Source organism: Synchiropus splendidus, chromosome 16 (genome assembly GCF_027744825.2).
Source record: "Synchiropus splendidus isolate RoL2022-P1 chromosome 16, RoL_Sspl_1.0, whole genome shotgun sequence".
Classification (NCBI taxonomy): Eukaryota; Metazoa; Chordata; class Actinopteri; order Syngnathiformes; family Callionymidae; genus Synchiropus; species Synchiropus splendidus.
In genome coordinates, this window is record NC_071349.1 from 12192566 (window position 1) to 12209683 (window position 17118).

At 48.5% G+C, this 17118-nt stretch overlaps 2 protein-coding genes across 4 annotated transcripts in view; one reads left to right on the top strand and one right to left on the bottom strand.

Annotated features, from left to right (window-relative positions):
- Window positions 1-8698, top strand: part of meis2a (Meis homeobox 2a) — a 68204-nt gene extending 59506 nt beyond the window's left edge. For 2 of the 3 annotated variants that reach the window (XM_053845743.1, XM_053845744.1), the window contains exons 10-13: window positions 3229-3287; window positions 4224-4334; window positions 4967-5050; window positions 7501-8698. In XM_053845743.1, coding sequence (XP_053701718.1) covers window positions 3229-3287; window positions 4224-4334; window positions 4967-5025 — 229 coding nt within the window. In that variant the 3' untranslated portion in view covers window positions 5026-5050; window positions 7501-8698. The remainder of the gene's footprint in view (window positions 1-3228; window positions 3288-4223; window positions 4335-4966; window positions 5051-7500) is intronic. The other variant, XM_053845745.1, reaches the window with a different exon arrangement.
- A 5826-nt stretch (window positions 8699-14524) lies between these two features.
- cdin1 (CDAN1 interacting nuclease 1) overlaps window positions 14525-17118 on the bottom strand; it is a 55649-nt gene continuing 53055 nt past the window's right edge. The window contains exon 12 of the mRNA XM_053845717.1: window positions 14525-15807. Coding sequence (XP_053701692.1) covers window positions 15660-15807 — 148 coding nt within the window. The 3' untranslated portion in view covers window positions 14525-15659. The remainder of the gene's footprint in view (window positions 15808-17118) is intronic.

Here is a 17118-nt window from a genome sequence, read left to right on the forward strand (position 1 = left end):
GGATGCACTTCCTGGTCAAGGGACACGCTGCGTTTCCCCGGTCAAACTTGGCTCCTCTTGACTTTTCTGGGTTGTGACTCAATGGCTTTGTATCTCTATTTCTGTCTGGAGAGGAAGTATGGAAGCAATGAGGCCTAATGGGAACCAGAGCACCGTCATGTTTGCTGCGATCGAGTTCAGCACATTCTTCCATCCGTTCTCAACTGTGAGATGGGAATTTGTCGACAGAACTTGGAAGGCAACAACGTTCCTCTGCGACGCTACGCTCGTCGTTTCCCTCTGCTGCTTCCCTCACAGTCGAGTGACCTCTGCTGTGATTGGTTGGGCAAGAGTCTCTCTTGGCCGTGCTCCACTGTCGGGTGGTTTGGCATGATGATTCCTGCGAAAAGGAATGTTGGCAGCAGAAGTCGGTTCACCAGGTGTGGCTTCAAGTCAGCTGACCAGGAAATGAGACAAAAACACAAACAGGTTCTTCAGAAAATCTATTTGGGTGAAGCTTCTTGATAACAGCGTCTCATGATGTCGGACCATCATGCACTTGCGAGCACAGTGGGTGAAGCACAACACTGTATGCTAGCCAGGCGTTGGACGTCCCGTCCCGCCTGCCTGAGCGGATATAACTAGCCCAGGATTCTTGTTGATCTAACCAGCCAAGACCTGGAGTCAAGTGGACTCCTGCTGCCGTGGCTCCATCGCTCATATCTGTCTGTTGTTTTCTCTCACACTTCCCGAACAAGCAAAACATTCAGGCGGAGTAACGCTCCTCACACGCGGCCACGTCTGCAGCTCAACCCTGCTGCTACTGACTGGAGCTCCACAGTCGGTGGTGGGAGCTTTGGGCCGATTCTTTTGAGTAAAGGCTGGTCCTCCTCCATCCTGTACGTGCCCAGATGGGTCACTGAGTCCTTCATGTTTCCCAACAGGAAGCTCAGAGGATAAACCTAGGAGTGTCTCTACACAGTCCCGCACTCTAGACCTGGCTCAGTTGGCAGGAGAGCTCGAAGAATCCCTGAATACCGTTGGCCTTTGTGAGAATGCGAGAAGCACAGTTCACACTCCTGCTACAGTTTTAAAACCCAATCGACGGAACGACAAACTTCTCCCGACATGGTCCGATGCCCCCGCCTTTTCGCTCTCTCTTCGCTAATGTACACACATTCTGCGCTGTATCCCGAGGAATGACCCCCACACGACCCTCTAACCTTGCCTTTAATTATTTGTTTGAAGACAGCATGGCGTTCCCATGCTGAGAGATGCTGTGTGCAGGCGAGTGTGTGGTGTGTGTGCGCGCAGCAACACTGAGCAGAGGCAGGCAATAATAAGGCCGGCCACCAGATGTTGATAATAAAACCTTGGGTTTTCAGTCCCCAGTGGAGGCTCCTGTGTTCTGGCTAGCCTGAGGACACGCCAGCGGCGCTCGTGGTCAGGTCTGTGGCGATGATGTCTAGATTTACAGCATGGGTGTGTATTTTAGCAAGTGTGCGCCCCTGCAGTCGACCTTCGTGTCCCTGCGCCGTCCATCCCGGCCGAGCGCGTCGTCGCAGGAAGATTCCAGACGTGTTCTCCTGAGCACACACCATTAGCAGCTCACGCATGGAAGGAAAACAGTGTTATCAGGCCGAGCCTCGATAATCTCAATTGGCTTTACTCAGTCTGATAAAAGGTGTTCAGAGGCCGCCAGCGCTGACCTGGTCACTCTTTCCACTGCCCCGCCGCAGCACCACTTTTGGCACGCAAACAGTCTCGTGTGAAGTGGAGGTAGCTGACCACCGCTAACTCACTGGTGAACAAGCTGGGACAGCTGAGAGGAAGTAGTTTCTTGCTCAGCTGGTTCCCATCACGATTTCCCTGCAACGCTTCTCTCGTCCAGTTTCTGTCCCGACGACTTGTCCTCTCGCTTTCTTGCCTCGCTTTGTTCCATCTGGCTCCCCAGGGGCCCGTGGCACCCCTGCACTCTGGATGCCCCGCTGCCAAATGAGCGCCTCCCTTTTCCCAACCGTGCTTTTAAGGCGCGTCACTTTGAGTCGGCAGATTACAAACGTTTAAGTTCATTGGAGAAGGTAAGGGCAGGTATTGGGGCTTCATGGGGGATTAGGACCTTAAATTGGTTCCAGCTCTCCCTCCTGTCTAATGACCGGTTCTCTGATGGAGCTGGTGTTTTAGGAGGAGGCGGTGAGGGCGAGGCCTCCCTCTCTTCTTTACATCGGACTCAGGACTGGACTCTCAGATGTGATCCCAAACCTTTATTTAATGTCCACCACATGGTGGTACCTGCAGTGGGGATGAAGTGGAGGTTCAGTGCTTTAGGCGTGCCCAAGTTGAAACAGTTGCCCCCTGGCTGGCAGTCAACTCCTGGTGACCTCTGGCTCCACGCAGGAGAAGCTGCAGGAGTGAAGCCGGCTGTGGAGTTTCAGTGGTGCTGCTCTTATTTGCTGCTGAGGTGGTGATAAAACTTCAGACGCCTAATTGATGGGCTCACTGACAACATTGCCTCCTGAAAATGCCTGGTTCTGATTTCACGACAGCTGGAGGGGCAGCAGAAGCAGGCGAGGTCCTGCCAGGGAGAAAGACTTGATGGGGCCGAAGACGTTCCGAATAAGAACAAGGGGATGCTCTTGTTCTTGTGGCTGTTGGTTATGAGTCACACTGGCAGCGAGGTTACTGCTTTGGTTCCTCCTCAAAGGAAGGGTTTTAGGTTAAGATCAGGGGAGCGCTCCTCTCCGTGCTACTGCAGGCCGACTCCCCAATATTGTCCTTTCTCACCGCAGCGTCGAAATAATGAGTGTGAAACCCCAACGAGTGCTAGAACCAACATGGTTTTGCTAAAAGAGGCGAGTACAGCGCCAGCCGAGAGCTGCGGGAGCAAATAAGAGAAGCAGAGGGAGGAAGGGATGTGCGGTGATGAAGGTTCTTCTGTGCCGGAGCTGCACTTAATACTTGAGGAATGTCTCCCCGGTGCCCATAGCAACCAAACGTAATCAAAAGCTTTATTAAAAGAGGGGGACTAGATCATAAGGAACATTAAAAGTATCCCTCGCTGAGTTCCCAAGTCGGCGCACAATTGCCCTTTTGTTTGTTGCTGTTTTGTTGCGAGCGCCTCTCCGGAGGGCTGGGAGGCTAATGTTTCCATAAAGTCCAGAAAACTGTTTGTCTTTGTGGCCGCCAGTGATGGAGTGCGTGGACGGCCAGTGATTTAACGTCTGTGTTCTTCTGCTTCTGTCTCGCCAGGTTCATTAACGCCAGGAGAAGAATAGTACAGCCCATGATCGACCAGTCGAATCGAGCAGGTAATGAAAACGTCCCTGCAGCAGAGGCTTCCTCTCCGGCTCCCAAATATTAAAATGGTTACCGGGGCTTTGGAGTCCTCCCCCCTTTAATCCTCTCCCACCGTCCTGTCCGTGCGTGAGCAGAGGTGCCGGCTGATGGACTGTAATTGGAGATTTCCCTCCGTAAGTGAGCGGAGAGGAACATTAGCGCCCTCTGAATCTCTAATTGGACACCAGAGTGCCAAAAATGCTGCCAGCTAAAGCCCAGTTTTCTTCTTCATGGTTCTCGTCGGTGAGAGATCCAGGGGGGCTCCTCTTTCATGCTGACTTAGTTTTACCCCCCAAAATCCACCAGAGTTGGAGCTGCTAAATGCTTGGTAGCTGAAGTTTGGACTGCAATCTGCGCGGCACTGTGTTGAAAAGAAAGTATTACAACTTAAATGAGTTACTGTTAAGGAGGTGAACATCGACAAGTCATTCTCTCAAATCAAAATATTTCACTCTGAGGCTGATTTATAACACAAACTTCATCAACATCAGGCCAACTTCGTCGAGAACAGGAGCTCCTCGCGACTGGACTACTTGTCCTAATCTGTAATTTCAAACAAACACAAGGATCTCTCCTAATCTCGGGCACTTCCAGATTACCTCACTTAATTCCGTTGTGAAATGTTCTCACGAGTCAAGTCACTGCTTCATCTATCGGTGAAGGTTGTGCTGCATGTTCTTCTGAGCGCGTGTGTGTGTTTTTAGTCACTATCAGCGTGTGTGTGTGTGCATGAGGACCGAGTGTGTGCGTGCTAGCATGCCACGCGTCACTCAGCGAGGGTCCGCAAACATGAGCACAATGTCTTACAGTCTGTTTGGGCTTCAGCTGGGACAATTGCTGATTGTCTGGTGTGTTCTCTCTTCCTTCCCCCTCCCTTCTTCCGTCTCCACGTTTTTGACTACAATCAGGTTTTCTTCTTGATCCTTCAGTGAGCCAAGGAGCAGCGTACAGTCCCGAGGGCCAGCCCATGGGCAGCTTTGTGCTGGACGGCCAGCAGCACATGGGGATCCGACCGGCCGGTAAGTTCCTCCTCGGGGGGGGGCATGAGGCTTCCTAACGCTGCACCACTCACGCCGGGTTCCTTGAACTGCTGCTCGTGCAAGTCACACATCGGGTCCTTGCGAGAGTCTCTGTGTGTCCTCATAGCGGGGACCACAGGAAGTGTGAACCCTCGGCATAATGAACCACATAAAGATCCTTTAAGGTCGTAGCGCTTCTTAAAGCTAACTGCTAACGTTCCTCTTCTCACATCAACAGACACTGGTGCGTTCAGGGTGCTCGGAAATCTGAGCTCTGATCATCTAAAAAAATGGCGACATTCGATACTCAGAATCGACCACAAACTGTTCCATTAAGAACCGTTTAGCTAAAAAACTGATGACCTCAAAGAAAGTCCACATTCTTCTTTTTTTTTCTTCACCTCACGACTTGTTCGAGTCGCTCCTCCTGGAACATGTTTGATTCATTCGACGTCTCCAGTCCGAACTAGCCCCTGAACGCACCGCCAGTCTGCGACGCTAGCCTTCCATGCTAACAAGCCCGGGAGGAAACTGTTGTGGCATGTTGTGTTTTCCTCTTCCTCTCTCTGGTCGCCGCTGACCGCTCTGAGTCTCTCACTGACGCTCCTGCTGGCATTTCTCTCCTCTTCCAGGGCCTATGAGTGGAATGGGGATGAATATGGGCATGGATGGGCAGTGGCACTACATGTAACCTCCACTTTAACGCAGAGGGGGAAGTAAGTACTGGGCTCTCTTCACCTTCACTCCTTGGGCATCTGATTTGTTCTCTCTCGCTCCTTCACATGTGACTCTGGGATGTTTTGGGACGAATGATCAGAAAGGTTCTCAGCAAGAGATCGGGTCACACGTCAGCGTTCAAATCTCTTTAGTCAGGAGATGGACGTTTCGCTAACTGCATCACTAGCTAGTGATGGCCAGACGAGACTTCACGAAACAGTGTCCCCATTTTGAGAGCTCAGTAGGTGGCGCTCTCGGTTCAAAAATGTGTCGGCAAGTGTCATTGAAATGCTTGTTCATATGCATAGAGTTTAGAGCTAGCGGCACCAGTGAACTAGCGACACTGTTTCATGAAGCCTCATCAGAACATCACTAGTGCTGACGTTGAAACTAAGGGGTTTTTAGGCCAATACCTTGGAAACAACCAATGTCAAGACAGTGTTCTCAGGGAAAACTGTCTTAGGTGGATAGTGGTCAGGCTAATCTGGATGCGCACCAAGTCCGGTCCTCACCATGTTCCAAACCTCTTTTGGGTTGAATGTCGGAGTAGATTTAGAGCGCCGCCGACGCCTCGGTGTCCCGGGAATCTCCTCGCTGAGGTCCCCACTCTTGGACTTGTGGCGCCAGACGACAACAACAATCCGGAGCGTATTCATCAGGACAGCGCCGCGTCGGGCAGCCGATGCAAATGTCGGACATTTAGGGGAAAAAATAACATCTCCTGGGGAATGGGCTGACGGGGAGGAATTAAGCAGGCTCCAGTGAAGCGATAAAGAAGGCGAAGTGAAACTGTCCTCCGAGTGACATAAATCTGTCCCGGCCCACGATTGATGCCCAAATTATCTTATATGCAAAGACGGAGCACTGCAGTACATTACCGTCCTCGGGCCAGATATACGGGCCACGCTGACACGGCCGATCCCTCGCCGGGGTTTGGTTCCTGTTGGTGTGTGTTGATGAGGTTTTACTGGAGAGGCACCAGAGCCATCAAGTTTATAAGGCTGTGGCGTCGGAACCGGAGGAATCCGCACTTTCGCTTACATTTCAACGCTCTTATTTAATACCCGAACTCCAATGAGCCGCGACGTAAAGGCTCTCTGTGCGGAGATTCCTCCGCGGGTCAGAGGTCGGCTCACCCGCAGGTTCCGAGGCTCCCCGGTTCCTCTAACGGCGCGAGGCAATGTTCCCTAAAACAGCCGCTCGCTCGCTCGCGCGGCTAATTCGTAGCCATGGTTTTGAGACGTTTAATTGCGTAAGACAGTTTCCGCTTCATGACCAATTACGCTGATGGTTCTGACTCCGGCAATATTATTCTGCTGATTTGATTACAGTCGCTCACAATATGCTGGATTTGGTACTTCATTATGACCGGCCATTGAGCAGGGCCGCTCTGCCAGAACTGAGAGACGGGAGGGGCACCTGGGGTCCGACCCGCGATATTGTCTTTTACCACTCCTGTTAATAACCAGGAGGGGGACTCATCTACTTAAGGGGGCGACGGGATCTTGCTGGACGGGCGGATTAGCAGCTTACAGCATCGCAAACATCTGCCGGGCCTTTAACAGGAGCATCTGCAGGTTATGAGGAGGTGAGGGCTGTTCTCCAACCCCAGCCCCCTCTGCTGCCCCCCCCCTCGTGCTGGAGGAGTCGCTTTATGACCTTGCTAGTGAGATTTTAAGAGACCGCAGCTCACAAACATTTCACGAGGAGATGGCAGAGAGCGCCGCCAACCAACCTCCTCCTCCGGCAGCTCCTAGCACTCCTGGTCCCCTCGCCCGGGCCCTCCGGTGCAATTTCTTAATTGCAGTGTACGAAGGTGCAGGAATGCAGCGAGCATGCTCAGTGACCTGGCAGCGACCTCTCCCCGCCTGTTACAGCGTCTAATCCCCCCGGGGTTCACATTACAGAGCAGGGCCAGGTCCAGAACCAGTCCCAGACTGTGGCGCCCCTTGGCTCCAGCCGAGACCCTCTGTTTTTGTGGTGCTTCTCCAAAGGCCTAGACTTCCCAAGACTGTACGCAGGGGACTTTGATTTTGACGTCAGTTGACTGATTCCTCTTCAGGTGGAGGTTTGGACCTTTGAAGGAGGACGTTTCAAGGTTGAGATGCATTTTGATCCTTAAAGAAACACAAGTTGAAGAGGGTTTTTGTGTCGCAACTCGACACTGTAGAACGAACAGATGAAATTCTACAAGATTGCGATGAAGCAGTGGCTGTGGTTAGCATTGCTAGCTCCATAAAGTTTGACAACAAAATGTCGGAGTTTAAAAGGAATTAAACAATGTTTGTGTTTGAAGAAGCTAACAGCTAACGTTGTCATCATTGGCCAGGAAACACGGCAACTTAGCCTCACTTAAAGTTGATGCTGGTGAGCAGCTTGAGGTCGAAGACAGTGAAAGACCAGCCAACTGTCGTGTTGAAGTGGCTGACGCCCAGTTTTCTTCCCGCAGGTCTGCCGGGCGACTACGTACCTCAGAGCGGTCCTATGGGCATGAGCATGGCTCCCACCTCCTACCCCCACCACCAGATGACCTCTCACCCTTCCCAGCTGAGACATGGACCCCCACTCCACGCCTACCTCCCTGACCACGCCCACCACTCTCACCACGCCATGCTGATGCACGGCGGACCCTCGTCGCACCCGGGAATGCCCGTGTCGGCTCAGAGACCCCCCTTACTGTCGCCCCTGGACCCCGCCGCCGCAGGACCGGGCCTGGACATCCACGCCTGAAGGGAACGTCAGCTACCGCGGCCACCGCAGCTAACAACGACTATTTTTAAGAAGAAACTCTTTTGACCAGAATTTGACACGAAAATATTCCAAACTTTTGTTTTCTAAACTTTCTTACTTCGATCCAAACGGAGGACCAAGAGGAAGCTTTGTAGTCTTTTGGTGACGGATGTTTTTGTCGACAAAGGGACAGATGCACTCACACTTTTTCTCCGCAGACATCCGAACAATCACGTGTGAAGACTCCAAGAGTTGAACGACTACTGTAGTATAACCTAAGTTAAGAAGCGGTGCTGGTGTCGGTCGCGTGTTCGGACCGCAGCACGAAAAACATTTTTAAAGAAGAAGACAGATTCTCAAACAGCAGAGGGCGCCCACGAGCAAGGCAGGACGGACCGGTCACGCCTCTTCTCTTCTTTTGTGGCTCATGAATGATCTTTGTTTGCCCAAGCACTGGATTGTTGCTTTTCTACCTTTTTATTTGTGGTTTTCTACGCGGGACTCTGCGGAGCCGGCCGACGGAGAAAAAAAAAATCGGAATCCTTACGTGTTTCTTGCCGATGACTCCGCGGCTTGGAAAAAAAAACCCTGGAGACGGAAAAAAAGTTGAAAAAAAAGACACTTAAATTATGAACTGGAGAGAGTATTGTAAGAAAGTCGTACAGAGTCGAGTCTATTACTTGTTTCATGTTAGATATTCTGTGTTACCTCAATGAAGACGAATGTTTTGCTAGTTTCAGATCTGCTGTGGATTGATATTGTATGTCCATGATTCCTTCCTTTCTCAGCACGTGTTCCTCACTAGACGCCGTCTCCCTCGAGCTTTTGTCGAAACATTCAAATACTTGTATGAGGACGTGACGTGATGTTTCAAAGGTGTTCAGTCACAAATGCTGTAATAAATATTTCATTTTTGACTTTTGGTAGATTTCTGTCTGACTGTGTTGCTCACCTGCTGGGGGCGCTAGAACCTCAACTTGATGGCTTAAACCTGAATTATTGGCACGGCAGTACTGCAAAAGATGGTTGTTGTAGTGACTGAGGTACTTCGTCCTTGGCCAGCCAGTTACACTATCAGTAGGAAAATCTCCATTTTAGATGTACTAGTACTACTTCGTACAGGGTATTAGTGTATTCACACAGCCTCTTTGCATTCTTTTCACTTAGACTACTTTCGAGGCTGTATTTGTGCTGCTACTATCCTTGTCCTACTACGAACTTTCAGTACCACATTAGAGGATACTACATCAATACTTGCAATTACTCGTGCGCATCTCAGTACTTGACAGAATCTCCCACTCCTACAGTAACGTTACTGCAGCAGTATGACAAAGTTGTTGATGCATCTGTACTTATGTTTTGTTACTTGAAAGATAGCAGTTGGAGTAAAACTGGCAGCATAAGTATGCAACTATAATATGTATGCAACAATACTAGAACTTGCATTTGGAGTTGTGCACCCAGATAAGTGGCAGTAGTGTTGATAGATTAAAAATGGAGTCAGCCAGTGTCTGTGGTAGTACTACAAGTAGAAGCCTCAGTAGTACAACTTGTATAGTTCCATCTGATTTGCTAGTGGCAGTTCTCAGTAGTAGTAGTAGTAGTTAGCACTTGTATATGTGATACATGTGAGTAGGAGCAGTTGTGGTACTATTATTGGCAGTAAATGTAGACTAAATTGTAGAACTTCAGTAATACTTACAGAACTATTTTAAAATATTGGCAGTATTGTGAAGAAAATGTACTTTTAAAATGAGGTCATTTTACCGCTGAATTGAACACTAATACCATTTGTTTCTTCATGTGCAGCAGACCTCAAGTGTACATGCATGTGTAATGACGTCACGCGCTCGCCTCAGCTCTTCTAACGTTCCACAGCGCCGCCCGTCGGCCGTGTCGGTCACTGCAGCAGACACTTTTTTCTTTCCCTCTTTTTCTTGGTTCTTCGGCGAAAGTCTGAAGGCAAAAAAAAACACCCATATTAATGGGACATTAATGTGATGACGACACCCAGCTACAGTCATTTTTAATCTTCAAAACTACATGTTTATGTTTTTGTTTTTTTTTTAATCGAAGGTTTCGTACGCAGTTGAGGTTGTTTTTATTTATCAGTTGATGATCAACTGAGTGGACACGGGTTTATGGGTAAAATATAAATATATATGTTCATATATATTTCAACCGAAATAACATCAGATTCTTTTTTCCTGCGATTTGTTTTTGTTTTTGCGGCTCTGGTCCGGAGGCCTCTGCGGGACGCTTCTATTCCCCACGCTTCTCTTCGCGCGTCGATCCTCTTCGACGTCATCAATTCGCTTCCAATATTTGCGTTCACTTTTGGACCTTTTGTTTCCGGCAGGTACCGCACGTCACGTGTTCTCATCCGAGTGTTTAAATCCGGCTCGTTTGTTTAGGCTCCAGACTGTTTATCTATTGTTGTTGTGCGGAAGTGAGAACTGGGTTTTGTTGCCAGATTATCTGAAGAGAAAAGAGGCAGGATTAAACACGGAGAGGATTTTAATATTAATAGCCCCCCAGCCCCCGCTCGCGCTCCTCCGGCCGATGCCACTGACAGCGATGATGGATGAAGCGTCGCGCCAAACACCCCCCGCCCTCCTCCTCCTCCCTCCGAGCCGCTGCCGCACCAAGAAAACTCACTTTCACACACAGACCAACTGAAGCCTCTGCGGCCGCGCTACATATGAAGACCCAATTTGATCACTCAAAATAAAACTTTTAAAATCAAGTTTACCAAAAGAAACAAATATATTTCAAGCCAGAAGAAAATGCTTTAACGGCCTGTGACGCTTCAGCTGCCGCACATTCTCCCCGGACTCCGTTTTCTTAACGTCAAAAGAAAATGTGAATGTGAAGTGACGTCAATTGTTTTCAGTTTCTTGAAGCTAAAATGTCGCTTTTACGTATGCAACATTTGCTCGCCGTGCTGGTTTGAAAAACACTACAATTATTTTTACTCAACCTCCTTTTAAAACTTTTTCTGTTTTTATTTACTTTAAATGAAAAAATTGAAATTAAAATTTTAAATTAAACAAAATGAAATTAAAGGAAACACAAACCTAAAACACCAACAATCTAATATTACTTCGTATTTCATTATTCAATTTTGTTAGTAATTCCGCGTTTTTAAAATGCTGCTTTCTCACTCATTTTTAAAATGCTTTCTGAATCAAATATTTCCGTCATAATTTTGCAAAATGTTATTACACTCCAAAATATTTATTGTCACACACATTTACGAAAAACAATTTCAATTTCGCCTTTCATGAATCAAATCATGATCCAGAAAATAATGCGTTTAACGCGTTGCTATTTGGACTCAAAACCAAAAATAAATTAAATAAAAATGTCAATAAAACCAAGACACCCAATAGATTCGAATCGTTTTTTAAGGAAGTTTGTCGGCGCATTTATGACGTTAAAGCGATTATATATTTATACAATTTCATTTTAAATAATTACTTGGTTTTATTTTATTCACGTGATGTTGAACATAAATCGAAGCATTTGGATTAAACAATTTTGTTAGACAATCATTTTCACGTGGTTCCAGACCTTAAGATTTAATTCAATTTGACTGAATTAAATTTTAATTGTTAAATTCTCGACTCCAAGGTGAAAACGGGTGGTGCGTTCATTTTGAACCTTTTGTCCAGAAAGTTGATTTACAATTCAACACATATCTGATGGAAAGAGACTTGACGATCTCGGTCTTAATTCGGTCTGATAAGATCGAACTGGACGCTTCCACGGACACACACGGTTTGACGAATTGTTATGACCTACCATAAAAGGAAAATTCAACTTCGGTGCCTCATTTTCTCCAAAATCACGACCAAGTTTGACGCTTGAAATAGTGAAAAACAATTCTACATTTCACCATTGACGACACTTCACATTCAATGTAAAAAAAATTGCAAGAATCAGTTGAAATAAACTTTTTTTTAAAGAAACATTTTCATTATTTTTCTGATGTCAAAAAACACATTTTATTTCACACAAACGAAACACATTTTCTTATTGTCGGAAATCACGCTTTATTACAAAAAAAAATCGTTTCGTGTTAAACAAACTGGTGTGAGAATTTAAAGACAAGAGTTTGTGCTGGGGCGCATGCGCAGTCGGACTTCACCGAACTTCAGTTCAAAAATGACTTTTGTCTGCAGTAGGTGTCTCTATGGCGACGTGCGCGTGTGTGTGCGTGCGTGCGGGTGAGGTGGGGCTCCTGTGAGAAAAAGGGGGTCTGCGGCGGGACGATCATTTATCAATGTCACACTCACAATGATTCTCCTGCAGCTCCTCTATTGATGAGGATAATTAGATGACGTCAGGGCCAATGATCAATAGAGAGAGAGAGAGAGTGGGGGGAGGAGGGGGGGCAGAGAGACTGAAGAGGGGGCAGTGGAGGGAGAGAGAGGTGAGGGAGACAAGAAGAGTGAGGGAGACAGGATGATGGATGAGAGCAAAAGAAAGAGAGAGAGAGAGAGAGAGACAGTGGAGTTGAGACCCTCAGAAAGGGTGCGAGAGAGAGAGAGACAGAGAGAGAGAGACAGTGGAGTTGAGACCCTCAGAAAGGGTGCGAGAGAGAGACAGAGAGAGAGAGAGACAGTGGAGTTGAGACCCTCAGAAAGGGTGCGAGAGAGAGAGACAGAGACAGAGAGACAGAGACAGAGAGAGAGAGACAGTGGAGTTGAGACCCTCAGAAAGAGTGCGAGAGAGAGAAAGAGTGCGAGAGAGAGAGAAGTGAGGGAGACAGTGGAGTTGAGACCCTCAGAAAGGGCGCGAGAGAGAGACAGAGAGAGAGAGAGAGAGACAGTGGAGTTGAGACCCTCAGAAGGGTGTGAGAGAGAGAGACAGAGACAGAGAGACAGAGACAGAGAGAGAGAGAGAGAGAGAGAGAAGTGAGGGAGACAGTGGAGTTGAGACCCTCAGAAAGGGTGCGAGAGAGAGAGAGACAGTGGAGTTGAGACCCTCAGAAGGGTGCGAGAGACAGGCGCCGGTGAAAGACAGGCAGGTGGAGAGAGAGACAGAGAGAGAGAGCGCTTATCGTCTTCATCCTTTTTTAAAACAACAATATTTTTAACAGTTTATTTTTGACCCGACACATGCAGAATGAGACAACTGAAGAGACTATAAAACAAGTTCTGTTTTCGTCATGGACGAGTTAGTCTGACAACACACAAACAATATTTCTATTCGGTTTCAATAATCGCACCGAGGATTCAAAAACACCAGAGCCAACGGACACCAAGTCGATTTATGTGTCTTATGAGTGACGTCACCTCAGGTTGATTTAGCAGAAGAAACCACGTGACCATGTGTCGCTTTTGATGCCGTCAAAGACACGCGCGCTGTACGGTCGTAGTGAGGCAGTTCACGCGGCTGCAGGGCGCGGTGGGGTGGGCGGACGTTGCAGTGCAGGGCAGTGGGGCCTGCAGGGACTCGAACCTTTACTGTTTTTTAAATTATTATTATCGCAGTGTTTTATGTTTAATGAGACGAACCCGCTGGTCAGGTGTGAAAACAAGCCCTGAGGATTGGAACCAGCACCAGTGTTGTCACAGGCACGAGGCGCCGACTCACCCCACGGACTGCAACTGGATTATTCCTGTGATCTGGAGCTGCGGGCCAATAGGCTTCCTAGTTTTATCTTAATAACTCACTCTTGGTGACCTCTACTGGCCGCAATGAGAGAGAGAAAAAAATCCTCAACTTCGTTCCACAGTTGGAACGTAACTGATGGAGGAGTAAAGAGGCGCGTGGGCTCGTATTTACTCACAGGTATTGGGCTCTTAGGCCTGTTATTATTCCGCCACGCTGATGGTTAAATCGATGAAGATGGATCGTCGATCAATGTTCTGCGGCAGATCTGCCTGAGTGTGAGAGAGAGAGAGGGAGAGGGAGTCAAGTATATATTCAAAACACACAAGTGTGTGTGTGTGTGTGTGTGTGTGTGTGTCATTAATCCGGAGCCACCTGACCATCAGGCCTCTGGACCATTATCATCTCAGGTGGCACTAAAGCCGTGCTGGTCTCAGAATGTTGAGACGTCTGAAGCCTAGGAAGTATAAAAACACAAGATCACATGACGATCACATGACTGGTTTGTCCTCACAAGGTCGACAGCTCTAACCTCTAAAGACCAATTTCTGAGGTCCTTCACTGAGAATAGTTTTGAATTCAGAAGCTCCTCAGGGCCACGCATCCCAAACCTCCGGGGGAACTTCGTTACAGTGTTAGCACCCCCAGCCTTTGCAGGAGGCACAGACCCATGTTCAACGTCCAAATGCCACAGCGAGGAGGTTGACCTTTCCTCGGAGCAGACCGACGGTGCCCCCTGTGGTCTCCATCGTCAGAGCCGACCAACTCCACCACCTTCAGGAACACCACAGGAAGTGTTGACAACATCATGTGACAAGACTGAAGAAGTGCTCTGGAGATTCCTTCAAGGTCCTCCATCAAGGAGATAACCCAGATGTATTGGGGGTAAATCCCCGTCCAAAGTGGAGGAAATATCATTATTCAAGGAGGAAAATGCTTTGCTCATGGACACTCAGAAAGGGCAGTCAGATCAAACCAGTAAAGTCAAAACCTTTAATGAAGCTCAAGGTTTGAGCGGCAGCACCGAGGAACACTCTTATTTTGAAACCCTCAACTTCCTGTCCAAGAATGTGTCAACCTCCCGTGAATCAAAAGTTGTCAAAACTGTCATTAGAATTTCAAAATCAAACTATTTTTAGGGCTTCTACGTACGTGTTGGACTGACGAAGGTCCAGCAGATGATTCCGCTGGAGGTCTATACTGGTTGTCTATATTTGCTCCAGCGCGATTGGACCGGCGGCCCGGCGTTTGATGGTTCCACTTTTCATTGTTTGGATCTTAATTTATCGACCTCCGGCAGCAAGAGTCGCCTTGGCAACAATGGCAGGAAGCTCAGAACTCCAGAGGAACTCAATTTGCTGTTTTTCATTCTCTCTTTCTGCTGGTCGCCCACGTTCGTCCCCGACAGGATCTGCCAGCTCGGGTGCAGGTTCTCAACTGGACGGTTGACGGAGCAGGAAGCTGCAGCCGCCCGGCGACCTCGCCACGACCCGTCGGCCTCCCGTCACGGTGATCAAGGCCGGGCCGAGGGCAGGGGGCTTCAGGGTAACAAATCAGGCGACACTTCAGAGGAATTTAACCCAGGCACACGCGAGGAGGAACAAATATAGACGCCATTATTTTTAACTTTGACTTCGCCTTGAGCCGGAGGGTCAGCAGGACTGGATGGAAGTCATCTCAGGAACATTCCGTGTAGACCCGTCAGATGCACGTCCCGATGGCACCAGGTGGGCTCTGGACTGGACCACGCACACAGACACATTTGAGTCGCAGATTTTGGCTTCATTTTTATTGACGTCATTGCGAGGAACAGGAGTGGCGAAGTCACGTCTCTGAGGCACGAATGCGAAATGTTCTGACCGATAGAGCGACAAAGGTTCCGGAGAGTTCAGCTTTATCAGGCAAAGAGCAACACAGGTGTCCATTGCTCCTCCACCGCTGTCTTATCACGTCCAGAACAGGAAGGTCTGAGACAGACCAGGACTCCCGGGCGATAAGAAGGTCCTGGACTCTCAGACCATCCAGAGGTGAGGGTGGGGAATGGGGAGGGGGTTGGGTCTCACACACAGGTACCAACTTCGGGAAGCCCCAAAAGTTCACGGCGAAGAAGGACTGGGGGTCAGTTCAAGGTGAGCTTCGAGTCTAGCTCGCGGACAGGAAGGACAAATTGCTTCCGGCTCCATGTCCCTGCCCCGGTGTGGCTGTTCTTACCCTTCCTGACTCCTCTCCTCTTTCCTTCCACTTGTTTTTGAGCCCTTGTTAGTTCTGTGTTGAGTTTTGTTCGCACGAGTGGCTCAGGGTGACGATCTCAGCAGGGAAACTGTCTTTGAGCAAGACGCCTCGGTCCCTCTGGCAGTCTAGTTCCCCGATGAAGCCGTGCCAGTAGATGACCAGACCAGGCCCAAACCTGCCAGACAGGAAAAAAAAGTTTTTTTTTTTTTTGTTTTTTTTTGTAACCAGGGAAGGATGAGTATTATGGAGCACTTCAGATTTCCTTTTTTTTCTGTTCAGTATTTAATTGGAGTTTTCTATTTTTCAAAAAAAAAAAAAAATATATATATATATATATATATATATATATATATATATATTGCAGTTTCCGTCAGTGTATTCCCTTATGATTTTGGATTTTATTCCGCATGTCAAAATATATATCAAAATATAGTCACTCTGAATCTGATCGAAAGCAAAGTGGTAGTAACAGACAAAGTCGGACTAAAACCAGGCCAAACAGAGAGAATCATTTCCTAAGTGGGTCAGGAGAGAAATAACGTCGTGGTGCTGACGCAACTGAAGCGCCCTTCGCGGTGGAATTTGGCTGCAAAACAAAAACAAAGCGCAACAATGATGGCTGAAAGACGGCAGAAGTTGAAGAGCGCGTGAGATCAGGTCTGTTTTCTTCTTTCATCAGCATCCAGGAGAGGAGCGGAGCCGCGGGGAAGAGCTCTGACAGGATGTTCTGCACTTGATCACGTTACTGTGGACGTGAAAACGACAATTAACTGCTAAATAACAGGGCGGAGCGCCGATCTGTCATCGGAGGCCGTGTGGCGTTCAGGAGCAAGCCGAGTTCAAGAGGCTTCACCCAGATCCTCATCTACACGGAGGACTGTTCTGTTCACTCTGAGTATTTTTCAGTTTCTATTTTTATCCAGTGGTGACTTTTAACGCGAGCTGCCGTCGCTGGTGCGAGCGCACCTGAAGGAAGGTGAAAAGGTGGAGAAAGAATCAAAGCGGAAGAGAGCTGGACGTTATTCACTCCCTCGACTGGGGACGGCAGTAAATTATCTCCCCGGCCGTTTATTACGCCCCAAAGAGCCAGCGCCGGCCTCTGCGGGAGCAGACCTGCTCTTTGAACGCTCACCGTCATGCATAAAGACATGTCACAGTTGAACTCTGAACGCTGAGAGACCCCCTCTGTCTGCTGCGTGGGGGCGGGGCGGGGGGGGTCCCAGACATCCAATCCTCAGACACTTGACGGTGCTGTCAGGCCTCTGGGGACGCAGACAGGAAACCAGCGAGAGAAGCTCGCAGAAGTTCGGCTCCGAGGTGGAGAGCGTTAAACGTTAACCTGTGACCGACGCTTTCTGCACAGTTAACAGTGATCATGGGAACCCTGCTCTTCGTCCACATCCTTCATTTTCTTCCACATCAAGGATAAAACAGGAAGCTGTGCGAGCTAGAATTGTGATCATAAACATCCGCCTTTATGGCCAGG